The following is a 13,190-nucleotide window of genomic DNA, read 5'->3' on the forward strand; positions in this document are numbered from 1 at the left end:
GTACCTCCCTCTACCAATATAGATCAACCCCTGCTCTGCAGCTTATAATCTTGGAGTTGGTCCATATGACCAGAGTGTATCAGAGGAAGGCCTTGGACCTCGGTCTTCCTGACTCCAAGGCTGGCTGGCTTTCTATCCATTATACCATGCTGCTTCTCCCCCACACACCCTCACAAGAGCTGTTTTATGCACGTATTAAGAAATTGAAACTCAGAGCATTCAAGTGATATGTCCAAGATCACCCAGCTAGCAAGCGGCAAGGCCTGGATTTGAATCTAGCTCTCCCCTGATTCTTGGTCCAGGGCTTTTTTCCCTCCTCCAGCTTGCTTCTGTGTATTCAGGTGTGGAAGAGAAGGCATGGAGCAACCATGGCCTGGCTAGTTGCAATCCAGGGTGGCTTCCCAGGGGAGGGTGGCATTTCAGGAACTGGCCTCAGTGCCCTTTCTCTCCCCATTTGCCCCCACCCCAGGACCTCCACGTTCCCAACGAAGACAGGATCAAGCAGCTCCTGGGACAGAACGCCTGGACCTCCCAGAAGAACGAGCTGGTCTGCTTCTACCCCCGGCTGGCAGCCAAGTCGGACACAGGCAAGATCGGGCTCATCAACCTGGGGAACACCTGTTACATGAACAGCGTGATCCAGGCTCTGTTTATGGCCTCTGAGTAAGTAGTGCTTTAGGAGTTTCTTAACTTTGCTCCTGGCAGGAGGGATGAAGGGAAGAGAGCCAGGGTGGTGAGCGGCCTGGAGTTCGTGCTGTAGAAAGAAGAAGGATCAGTCGGAGGCCCTGGCGATGTTTCACCAGAAGAGAAGACCGTCGTCAAGTACAGGCAAGAGAGAGATCAGATGTGTTCTGCTCGGCCCCAGAGTACAGAACTAGGGGCCATGGATGGAAATTAGCAAGAGAGAGGACTGTCGGTTCAGGAAGGCAGGTTTTAGCTCATTTCAAGGGGACACTTCCTAGCAGTTAAAGCTTCTACCCTTTATGTTGTGGAGGAAGAAACTGAAGCCCAGGGAGAGAAAATTACTTGGCCCAAGTGGCAGAGCTAAGACTGGATAAAGGCCAGGCCTCCCAGCCTCCAGTCTAGCACTCACTGCACCTCATCGTGTGGCACCCTCTGTGAGACTTAGCAAACATCTTGAGGCATCTATTGTCTCTGGGCACCCCAAGTGAGGCGATTCCCTCCTTTTTAGCACCCTATCCTTAATTATATCCAGTTGGGTGCCCCAAATAGAAGCATTCTCTTCTCTCAATGTCTGAAGGGATCAATCCTTGAGAATTTCTATTATTTGAAGGCACCAGAAGGAGTCTCCCCCCGCCCTCCCATCAACTGGGTTTTTGAGGCAAAAGAGCCAGATTCAAATCCTGGCTGTGTCACTGCCTGTGTGACCTTGGATGAGTCATTTTCCCTCTGGGCGTCTCAGTTTCCTTCTCTATAGAAGGAAGAGCTTAGATATACAGTCTCATATGTTTGCTTCCTGCTTTGTCTATGCCCTTTATCAGAGAATCTCAGAGTTGGAAGAGACCTCAGAGGGCACTGAGTTCAATCCTGCCTCTACAACATCCCCAAGACAGGTTTGCCCAACTTCGGTTTAAATGCCACTCTCCTTCTCTAGTTTCTTTCCTGTAAAATGGGTTTGTTAATCTGGGTGATGACGCCTGAGGCCCTTTCTCATGCTAACATCCTATGATATTGTTACCCTGCCACCTCCAGGGGCAGATGCTTACCCTCAGACAGCTCTGATTCTTAGAAAGTTCTTCAAGGCGCAGCTAGGTGGCGCGATGTACCCTGTTAGGTTCTATCAAACACGGGAGCTGAGTTCAAATTTGGCCTCAGATACTTACTAGCTGTGTGACCCTGGGCTAGTCACCTAACCCTGATTGTCTCAAAAAAACCAAAAAGTTCTCCCAAGCCAAAATCTGCCTCCCTGCAGCTGCTCCCCACTCATTACTCCTAGTTCTGCTCTCTGGGGTCAAGCAGAAAGAGTTGAAAGCTGTTTCCACATGACAGTGCTTGACATTCGTCATTCCATCTATCGATGTTGCCTCTCCCCTGACTCTTCTCTTCTCCATGGCAGATGTTTCTGGGCCCTCCTACCAGGCTGCCCCAATATGTCTCTAACCTAACCTGTATGTCTCTGGCTTGCTTCGAGCTTCCGACACTGTGTTCTGCATCTTCCTGAAGACAATTCTCAGCCCCTGATGACCAAGCTGCAATGGCTTTTTGCCTTCCTCGAACACAGCCAGGTGACTATGTCTCTGCTCACTCCCAAGGGTAGGGGGTAGAGGCAGGTAGCAGTGAGGCCTACGGGACATGCTGAATGACTAGGCCAATATATAGACACACAGTATAGTTTGTAAGAGGGAGAGAGAGTGGGATGAACTGAACTGGTCTGGGAAGGCCTGTAATTCACATTTCTGGGAAGAGGTGATAAGGACCAGGATCAAAATACAATCAAAAAGAAAAATAGTCCCTACCCTGGAGGAGCTTACATTCTAATGGGAGAATACACAACACACAAAAGGGAGAGGAAAGTCAGGGGGTTGGAGGAGAGCAGGTACCCAGAGCCCAGGGGCATGATGTAGAAGGCCAGGTAGACAGGAAGAGGGATGGAGGTTGTCTGGCCCCATTCCCCCCCAAAATGGAGGCCTCAGGTGGAACTCGCCAAGAGAAGGGAGCTGGCTGCAGATAGTGTGGAAACTCCAGCATGAGGAGGCTGTATAAGATGCTAATTGTGTAAATAAATTAATTAGATTAATTAGCTAAAAAGATTAATTGCTATGTGGGCGGTAAGGTTGAAGAGAGATAATGTGGTCAGGGAAGATGTGAGACTTGGACTTTTTTCCTGTTTCCTTCCCACCCTGTGGATCTGAAGAGCAGCGGAATGGGCCAATGATAGGATCTCAGGGTGGGAAAGTAAGCAACCCATGCTTAAATAAGATCCCCTCTATACCATTCCCAATAAATGGCCATCCAGCCTCTGACTGAAGATCGTTAGTGACAGTGAGCTAACTGTCTCTTGAGGCAAGCCCTTCTTTCTGTTTCCAGACAGATAGCTTCAAGTTCTCCCTTCCATCCAGTGGGGATCCAGCCCCTTGCGCCCACTCATTGCTCCCAGATCTACCCTCTGGACAGAATCACAGAATCACAGCTCAGCACTCCCAAGCTCAAGCGATCCATCGCCTTGGCCTCCCCAGCAGCAGGGATTATAAGCATGCATCACTACCCCTGGCCATGCTTTTATTTTCTTTTAATTTCTTTTTGTCCTATTAAATTCTTTTAAAATTTAATGTTATTATTTTTTCCAATTAACAAGTAATTATTTTCTTTTCCTTACCATACCAACATCGAATAATTAAAAGAAAATACTCATGTCAAATATGTGTATTTAAGCAAAACAGATTTACCCACTGGTTATGTCCAAGTCTAAGCTCCTTTTGTCCCACACTGCTTCATCCAGGGTGGAAGTGGGCTTCAAATTCCATGCTGTTTGCATTAGTCTACACTTTCTCCTACAAACATAGAGAAGAAAGAGATGGCTAAGAGGGAGAGCAGGGTGCAGAGGCCCTGCTCCCTGGAGCACAGGGAGTTGGCAAGGTGCACCCTGTTTCATAGACCTTCTTTCTTTTATTTCCCCTGCTGTTAGCGGCCTGCTGTCTCTCCAGAGAGCTTCCTGTCTGCTTCCTGGACTCCCTGGTTCAGTCCCGGTGCTCAGCAGGACTGCTCTGAGTACCTGAAGTATCTGCTGGATCGGTAAGGAAAGGTCATGGAAAGAGAGAGAGAGAGACAGAGACAGAGAGAGAGACAGAGACAGGGAGGGAGGGAGAGACATACAGATAGGCATCTCAGCTCCTTGAAGAAAAGTCAGAAGTTCTGACCCAGCTGGTTGCCATCATACTGGGGACTTTCTAGGAAAACCTCTTCCTGAGCTGGGGAGTAAGTTTATGCTAAAAATAAAAGGAAGTGGGTTTAATTTATCTGGAGGAGAAGGGCAAGGGTGGCCTTGTGGATTGATGCAAGGTGGGAGTAGGAGTGTTGTCAAGCAGTGCTTTCTGACTAGTGAGCACAGAACGAGGCCAACGGCCCCCATTGCAGGCAGAGGGTCTTGGGTTAGACATCAGGAGAAACATCTTGAATTTCAAAATTTCCTGAGAAAGGGGACCCTTTTTCAGAAGCAGGTAGAACCCCCAGTGGATTGGCAAGAGAGTGCTTTCTTATTTATTTCAGTATGTCCTCTAGTACCTAGCCCAAGGCACCGCTCAGAGTCAATAAATGTTGACTCATTCTGTAAAGGCCTGGGCAATGAAACTTGTATGTAGGATCCTTGTTGAGCTGAAGGAAAATAAGGGAAAAATGCTATAATGCTGATAATAACTGATCCCTGGAATGTTTAAAAGTTGGAGAAGCCTTTTATATGCATTATCTGATTGGACTGTCACAATAAAGGTAGGTACTTCAGGGATTATTTTTCCCATCTTCAAGATGAGGAAACTGAGGCTCAGGGAGAAGTTAAGTGACTTGACTTGGCCAGATAGCTAGTTCATGGCAGAATCAGGATTTGAACTCAGATCTTCTGAACTTTAAAATCTCCATCCACTATGCCTTTCTCATAGAAGTACGGTAATAATAGGAATATAGTAACATTGATAACTGTAATACTCAGCAAAAGCCTGGCTCTGATGCTACTTCATAGGGTGGAGGTGACGCTGGGCTCTCACTGCCTGAGGACATACTCTGACAGCTCTTTTCCAACTGGAAAGGCTTTGATTATGGGCCCAGAGATGGGCTATGTCTGTTTTGTAAGGACCAGCCTGGCTTAGTGAGGAGAGTCTCATCCTCAGAGGGTTTGGGTCTTTGCAGCTCTCAAAAAGCACCTTCTAAGGGCAATGGGATTATGATTTCTGTTGGCGGAATGAGCCCCCACCCACCCCACCATGCGACCATAGATACATGAAGCACTAGTGATGATGACGATAACTGTAATAAAGACTCCCATGTGTATAATGCTTTCAGGTTTATGAGATCCATAGGGGGAAGATCATAAGATCCTTGTGTTTAAATTCAATAATCCTTTATTGAACACCACATGCGAACCCATGTGCTTGGCCCTGAGGGAGGCACAGAGTTGACTAAGACACTGTCCTTGCCCTCATGGGACTTATGGTAGAGGAGAAGTTAGCTGTTCATCCACAAACAAGCATTTGTTAAGTGCCTACCACGTGTCAAGTATCATGTTAGGGGCTGGAAGTACAAAGACATGAATGAAATAGTCCCTGCCCTCAAAGGGTCAATGTTCTATTGAGAGAGAAAATGTGCAAATTAATACAAAGTAATATGAAGTAATTAATATGAAGTAATTTTGGAAAGGGGAAGAACAGTAACAGGGGAATACAAAAGGCCTCATTTAGAAGGAGGCGCTGAGCTGAGTGATGAAGGAACCCAGAGGGTCACAGGGGGAATCCTTCCATGGGTTTGTGAACTTCCAGGCTGGTATGGGGACTGGAGATTCAGACCATGCATGAATCAGATGAAAGAACTGCTGGTGTTCAGTCTCAAAAAGAGAGAACTCAGGGCAGCTGGGATAAATGCCTTGTAGTCTCTGACCAATTTGTAGTTCTCCTTGGGTCCAGAGGATAGAGCTAGAAGCACAGGATTTGAATGCAAGCTAGAAAATACCAGGAGGCAAACTCCAGATGTAAGCAGAAAAATTTTAAGTATGCCAGGTAGATTACAGGGTAGATTTTTTTAAAATGCTAATGAAATAATATAAATAAATAAATGGAAAAAAATGATAATGAAATAATATAAGTAAATAAATGAATGAAAAAAAATAATGATAATGAGGAACTGTGCCAGGTCCTCAGGCCTGCACCTGGATTTGGTGTAGGAAGATGGAGATTTAAATGCTAACTGCTGTTAACTCTTTATTTAACTCTGGACATGTCATTTCTCTTTGGGACTCTATAAAATGAGAAGATTGGAATAGATGTACCTTAAGGTTCATTTTAGTTCTAGATGCATCAAGTTACAGAAAAGCACATTTTGGCTCAATATAAGTAAAAACTTACTAACAATTGGCCCTGTCCAAAATGTAAGGTGCTGCCTAAGACCTCCCTTGCTTCAGTGAACTGCTGGATGGCCACTGGGAGATCCTGGAGACAGGATTCTTGCTCAGCTGGCTCTGAGGTCCCTTCAGATTCCAAGATTATTCTCTGATAGATCATAATAGATCACACTAGGGTAGGGGAATAGGGGCCATGGCAGCCTGACTTGCCAGAGATCTTCTCCCAGGTTCAGGAAGTGCTTGGATCATGGGGCCCATTGTGTTGAGGGTTAAAGAGTGAGCATCTGACCTCAGAGAAATGGAAGGGCTATGGAAGAGAGATTAGGAGAGTGAGGGAGGGGCCTGGAGCAATTCTGAGAAACAGAATTAGGGGGAAGTGGGAGGAGGTGGTGAGGGAGGAACCAAGAAAGTAGAATTCCAAAGACTGGCTTTGCTTAGATCGATAAAATCGAGTATTTAATGCTCAGTCAAACTTGGTGTGTGTGTGTGTGTGTGTGTGTGTGTGTGTGTGTTTAAAAATGTGACTATGTAAAGATGAATATATTTGTGTGTGTGTGTGTGTGTCTGAATGGCTGTATGTGATTAATAACTCAGGATGTGAATGAGTGTGTATTATATCTGCATTTATGTATATAGCGTTTGTATCTGCATGTCTATGAACAGGCATGTGTATAAGGGAGTTATCTGTGGATGTGTGACTGTGTTTGTGCATATGCTGGTACAAGGTGGTAGAACAGGAAATGCCCCAGACTGGAAGTTTGAAGATCTTCAGAACCTGGACTGGCACCCGGCAGGTCACTGCCCCAATCTGAGCCTCCATTACTTCACCTGTAAAATGAAGACTAGGGGACGAGCTTGATGGTCCGTCCCTCCCAGCTCTCCCATTCTCTGTTTATGTGCTAAGGGTCCTGCCAGCTCTCACATTCCAAGATTCTGTCACTGTATGTTCTTGTCTGTATCCAGTTATAGGAATATGTATATTTATCTGAGAGCTTAAGTGTGTATTTGTGACAGAGGTGGCTTTGGTAGGTGGAAAGAACACAGAATTGGGAGTTCAGAGGCTTGGATTTGAATTCCACTCTGAAACTTACTATTTTGGGTAAATCACTTCCTCTCTCTCTCTGTCTGAGCCTCAGTTTCCACATTTATAAAATGGGACTGATAGTCTTGTTGTGAAGATACATTGAAATAAAATGATAAGGCCATGTGAAACCATAAAGATGTTTATAACTGTGTGGTCTTATGATTCATGTACACATGTGCCTGCATGCATATGCATGTATAAATGTATGTGCATGTATATCAGTGATTGATGCATGTGTGCATATATGCATGCATAAATTCACACCTATATTTTGCACTTGTGAGTGTATGAATGTATACATGATTATGTTGAAATGTGTGTATATATGCATACAGATACTGTGTGGTGATGGTGTACGTCTTTCTTCTCTGCATGCCTTCCCTCCCTCAATCCTGCTGCAGATTGCACGAAGAGGAGAAAACAGGGAAGAGAATTTGCCAGAAGCTCAAACAATCAAACACACCGTCCCCACCAGAGGAACATCCCACCCCAAGCCCAACAGCCGTAGAGAAAATGTTCGGTGGGAAGATTGTGACACGGATCCGCTGTCTCCGCTGCCTTAACATCTCCACCAGAGAGGAAGCATTCACTGACCTCTCCCTGGCCTTTCCACCCCCCGACCGCCGTCGCCGTCGCCTGGGCTCTGTCATGCTGCCAGTGGAAGATGTCAGGGTCCAAGGCCCTCCATCACCGGCCAAGACCCAGGGTGCAGGCACCGAGGGGGCCCGGAGACAGAGAAAGCACTGTATTGCTGGGGATGCTCTGCCCCCGGCTGTGAGCATTGAGATCCTTGGGTTCAAGGAACCTGGAGGGTACAGAGGCAACTTCAGACAAGAGGATGAAAAGGAAAAGAAAGAAAAAGAAGAGAACGATGATAAAAAGGAAGAGGAGAAGGAAGACGTGGAAGAGAAGACTCAGAAAAAGGAGAAAAAAGAAGAGGAGGAGAAGCAAGAGGAGGAAGAGGAGAAGATGGAGGAGATGGAGAAAAAAGAGAAGGCAGATAAGAAAGATCAAAAGGAGAAAGAAGAGAAGAAAAAGGATAAAGAGAAGGAGGTGGAGAAAAGGAATGAAAAAGAGAAGGAAGTAGAGAAACAAAAGGAAGAAGAGAAAAAGAAGGAAGAGAAAGTGGAGAAAAAAGAAGAGAAGAAGGTAGAGGAAAAGGAGGAGGAAGAGAAAGAGGTGGAGAAAAAGAAGGAAAAAGAAGAGGTGGAGAAAAAGAAGGAAGAAGAGGAAGTGAAGATAAAGGAGGAAGAGAAAAAGAAAGAAGTAGAGCAAAAGAAGGAGGAAGAAAAGGTGGACAAGAAGGAGGAAGAGAAAAAGAAGGAAGTAGAACAAAAGGAGGAAGAAAAGGTGGAGAAAAAGGAGGAAGAGAAGAAGGTAGAGAAAAAGGAAGAGGAAGGCAAAGAGATGGAGAAAAAGATGAAGAAAAAGAAAGAAGAGAAAGAGGTAAAGAAAAAGAGGGAGGAAGAAAAGGAGGTAGAGAAAAAGGAGGAGGAAGGGAAAGAGATGGAGAAAAAGATGAAGAAAAAGGAGGTAGAGCAAAAGAAGGAAGATAAGGTGGAGAAAAAGAAAAAGGAAAAGGAAGAGGGAGAGAAAAAGAAAGAAGTGGAGCAAAAGAAGGAGGAAGAGAAGTTGGAAAAAAAGAAGGGAAAAGAGAAGGAGGTAGATAAAAAGAAAGAAGAGAAAAAGGAGGAAGAGAAGGTAGAGAAAAAGGAGATGGAGGAAAAGGAAAAGGAGGTCGAGAAAAAGAAGGAAGATGAGAAAGAGGTGGAGGAAAAGGAGGAAGGAAAAGAGATGGAGAAAAAGGAAGTGAAGAAAAAGAAGGAAGAGAAGGAGATGGAGATGGAGAAAAAGAAGGAAGAGAAGGAGATGGAGATGGAGAAAAAGAAGGAAGTGGAGCAAAAGGAAGAAGAGAAGGTGGAGAAAAATGAGGTGGAGAAAAGGAAAGAAGAAAAGGAAATAGAAAAAAAGGAGAAAGAGAAGGAAGTAAAAGAAAAGGTGGAGAAAAAGAAGGGAAAAAAGGTGGATGAAAAGAAAGAGGAGAAAAAGGAAAATGAGGAGAAAGAAAAGGAGGAGAAAAAGAAAGAAGAGGAAGGTTGCCTAGGTCCAAAGACTGGAGGGAACCCGGGGGTTGCCTCTGGGGAGCAGATGTGTGGCCCTGAGGGTTCTCGGTCAGTCCCAGATCTTCTCAATTACTTCCTGTCACCAGAGACTCTGACAGCCGAGAACCGTTATCACTGTGAGCATTGTGCCTCCCTGCAGGATGCAGAGAAGGTGGTTGAGCTGAGCAAGGGACCCCGCTACCTCATCCTCACCCTTCTGCGCTTCTCCTTCGACCTACGGACCATGCGTCGGAAGAAGATCTTGGACAACGTCTCCATCCCCCTGTTCCTTCGGCTTCCCATGGCGGGTGCCTGCCCTCAGCAGGACCAGGGCCAGGCCTGTGCAGCCTATGACCTCTGCAGCGTTGTGGTGCACTCAGGCATCTCTTCAGAAAGTGGCCATTACTACTGCTACGCCCGGGAAGGGAAAACAGCCACCGTCAACTCGCCAGGGTCCACGGGTCTCTCATCTGCTGAAAAGCCCCCAGGACTGGAGAGCCAGTGGTATTTGTTCAATGACACTCGGGTCTCCTTCTCCTCCTTCGAGTCAGTCAGTAATGTCACTTCCTTCTTTCCCAAGGACACAGCTTATGTGCTGTTCTACAGGCAGCGAGCCAGAGAGGGGATTAGAGCAGAACCCAGGTCACCCAGACCCCACAGTGAACCAGCCCTCCACAAAGACTTGATTGAAGCCATATCTAAAGACAACATTCTTTACTTGCAGGTGAGCAGAGCAGGCCCCAAACACTTAGGTGGGTCTTCCTTCTAACTGAGTCTCCAATACCCTTATCTGTAAAATGGGAATATTATAATTTACACTTCATCCCTCCCAGGATGGTTATGACCATCCACACTGCGGGAGTGATTTTTAACTATTATTGCTGTTATTATATTTATGTCCCTCTAGGGGAAGTTACAGACATTCCTACTCTCTTTCTATCCTGACCTCATGCATCTTGTATTTGAAGTGAAGCTTGCCAGGACCACCTCACAGTTACAGCTGTGCCTTGCTTTATACAACAGCTGTGTTCCCCTAAACATTGTATTTAAATCCATTAAAAAAAAATCTGTCCCAAATTTAATGCCCTTAGGAGAGGGGGCTATTTAGAGAGTCACACAATGTTCAGGCCAGAAGGGACTTTAGAACTCAAGGTTAGAATGTAGAACATAAAATGTTAGTAACAGGATTGTAGTTACTAGCTGTGTGACCTTGGGCAAGTCACTTAACCGCAATTGTCTAACCAAAACAAACAAACAAAAAAAAGGATTGTAGAATGGTAGATCCTAGAACATCAGAACATAGAATGTTAGAGGGTCCATAGAACATGGAATGTTAGAATATCAGATGCTAGAGTTGGAAGGGACCTTAGAATGTAGAATGTTAGAAAAGAGAACATGGAGTATTAAAGCTAGACAGGACCATAGAGACCCTCTCATTCATCTCCCTCATTGTTTATATGATGAAAGTGAGTGCCAGAGAGAAGAAATGTTATGAGTGTCTTCATCATACAACAGGTCAATGGCACAGCTGAGATTAAAACCAGGAGGCTTCTGGGAGTCAGGGATCTTTGTATTTCACCATTCTGCCTCTTCTGTGGTCCTCTGGAACAACACTTTCCTGTGTCCTATTAAACAGAGAACATGTCTCCATGCAAAGCTCCTTCCCAACAGGCACATGTGCAGAGAAGTGGCTGAAGTCAGCTGTCTCTCCCATTCCCTTTGCATGGAGACTGAGGACTGGTTGATGACTCTGCCCATCTGTATCCAGGCGGGCCTAAACCTGTCCAATAGGACAAATTTTCTACAGGAATTAGACCTTAAAGGAAAGGAGGGTCTCCACCAATGAAGATGAGGTCCAGCCAAAGGGATGGGTTGGAGGTTGGAGGCAAGAGCCAAGAGGGGGATAAGAGAAAGCAGCATGAGAACAGGAGATGGAGAGTTCTCTAATTTCAGGGAACACAGGGTATTGAAGGGTAACATGGAACTAGATTGTAGAAACCCTTGAAGACCAAAGTTGATAATTTTTTCATTTGGCCAGTCAAGAGCCATCGTGATTAGAACCTACGTGTTCAAATAAGTGTGATCTAGGATCATAAATTTAGAGCTGGGAGGAACTTTAAAGATGAGAGGTTCTTTTTTTTTTTTTTAAGATGAGAGGTTCTTAACCTGGGGTCCATGAGCTTATTTAAAAAAAATATTTTGATAACTATATTTCAATATAATTGGTTTTTGTAATTCCATGTATTTTATTTTCTATCTTTAGAAACATTATTTTGAGAAGGTGCCCATTGGTTTCACTGGTCTACCATAGTTGTGGGGGGAGTCTGTGACACGAAAGATCCCTATTCTAGTGTGGTTCCCTTATTTTACTGTAGGGTAAACTAAGGCAAACTAAGGCAAAATAACTTAGGGTCATTAAAGATGTGTAGGACTTGAACCCAGATCTTTTCTTTGAACCAGATTTTCCAAGTCCAAGACTCTTTCCACCCTACCACACCAGCCCCTTTGGAGTCCTGGTTACAATATATTAGGACTGTATTAGGAAACCTTTTTAAGAATTGCTTTCTGGGCCAGGCAAGAGGCCACACGGGAAAATCTGCTTCATTACATCTTGAATCAAAAAGGGACAACAGCTCTTCTGTCCAAGAAACTTTAAATCTAATACAGCGGGTCTGGGGGAAGGGGGAGGGGAGGGAGCAGCCAAGGGGGAGAGAGTGAATACATGAAGAGAGGGAAGGGGTGAAGGAGGGCTTCATGGAGGAGGTGACACCTGGAAGACAAAGATGATGGGGCTGGGATCTCCTGGCTGGAGATGTTATTAAAAGTGCCTGCTCTGTGGTGTCCCCAAGTCCTGCAGGCAGGAAGGGCCAGGGTCAGGACTGAGAGATTATACCAGCTTGGCTGCTTCTCAGGCCTTGTGGTCTTAAGTAGGAAATGATCCTCTCTTAGCCCTAGAGTATAAAGCTAGGAGCCATGGCCCTCTCTTAAAAGAGGCAGGTCTGAGCTCAAAAGAATGCAGACTTCTAAATCCAAGATGTCCAATGATGGCACAGGCTGTCTCGGAAGAGAGTGTGCTCCCTATCATTGGAGGTATTCAAACAGTCCAATCAAAGAAGGGCTCTGTCAACTGTGAAAGACAATATATCTGGTCTTTGGGACATCTGTAAAAAGAGGAGGTCAGACACTATGATCCTTGCAGCTCTGACAGAGTTCTTGGCCCACAGCTCCCCATTTCTATAGCTTTTTTGAGATTTACTATATTCCCGTGAGGAGTAGCTAGGTGATATAGTCGATAGAGTGCGAGGCTTGGAGTTAGAATAGACCTGAGTTCAAATCCAGCCTCACATACTTAGTAGCCATGTAGCCTTGGGCAAGTCACTTAACCCTGTTTGCCTCAGTTTCCTCATCTGTAAAATGAGTTAGAGAAGGAAATGGCAAAACCCTCTAGTATCTCTGCCAAGAAAACCCCGAAAGGGATCATGAAGAGTCAGACACAGGAGTAGCTAGGTGGCACAGTGGATAGAGCACCAGCCCTGGAGTCAGGAGGACCTGAATTCAAATCCAACCTCAGACCAAACACTTGACACTTACTAGCTGTGCGACCCTGGGCAAGTCACTTAACCCCAATTGCCTTAAAAAAAAAAAGTCAGACACGACTGAAAACAACTAAACAAAAACAAATATTCTTGTGATCTAGGGAATGCAAGTTGTATTAGTTCCACATTCTAGGCATGGAAACTGAGGCCCAGAAAGGGGCCTTATAGTAGTTAGACACAGATCACACAAATAGGAGGAAAATAAGCATTTATTAATTACCTACTGTGTGCCAGGTACTGTGCTAAGCATTTTACAAATAATCCTCGCATGTGAGGTAGGTGCTATTATTATCCCCATTTTACAGTTAAGGAAACTGAGGCAGACAGAAATTTAAATGTCTTGC

The 13,190-nt window shown here is 45.2% G+C and overlaps 1 protein-coding gene across 1 annotated transcript in view; it reads left to right on the forward strand.

Moving 5' to 3' along the window:
* USP35 (ubiquitin specific peptidase 35) overlaps window positions 1-13,190 on the forward strand; it is a 65,408-nt gene that overhangs the window by 44,754 nt on the left and 7,464 nt on the right. Inside the window, exons 8-11 of the mRNA XM_078156940.1 lie at window positions 470-663; window positions 2,153-2,246; window positions 3,647-3,753; window positions 7,550-9,974. Of these exons, the coding sequence (XP_078013066.1) occupies window positions 470-663; window positions 2,153-2,246; window positions 3,647-3,753; window positions 7,550-9,974 (2,820 nt within the window). The remainder of the gene's footprint in view (window positions 1-469; window positions 664-2,152; window positions 2,247-3,646; window positions 3,754-7,549; window positions 9,975-13,190) is intronic.

Source organism: Phascolarctos cinereus, unplaced genomic scaffold (assembly GCF_003287225.1).
Source record: "Phascolarctos cinereus isolate Bilbo 61053 unplaced genomic scaffold, phaCin_HiC Scaffold_726;HRSCAF=1367, whole genome shotgun sequence".
NCBI classification, from domain to species: Eukaryota; Metazoa; Chordata; class Mammalia; order Diprotodontia; family Phascolarctidae; genus Phascolarctos; species Phascolarctos cinereus.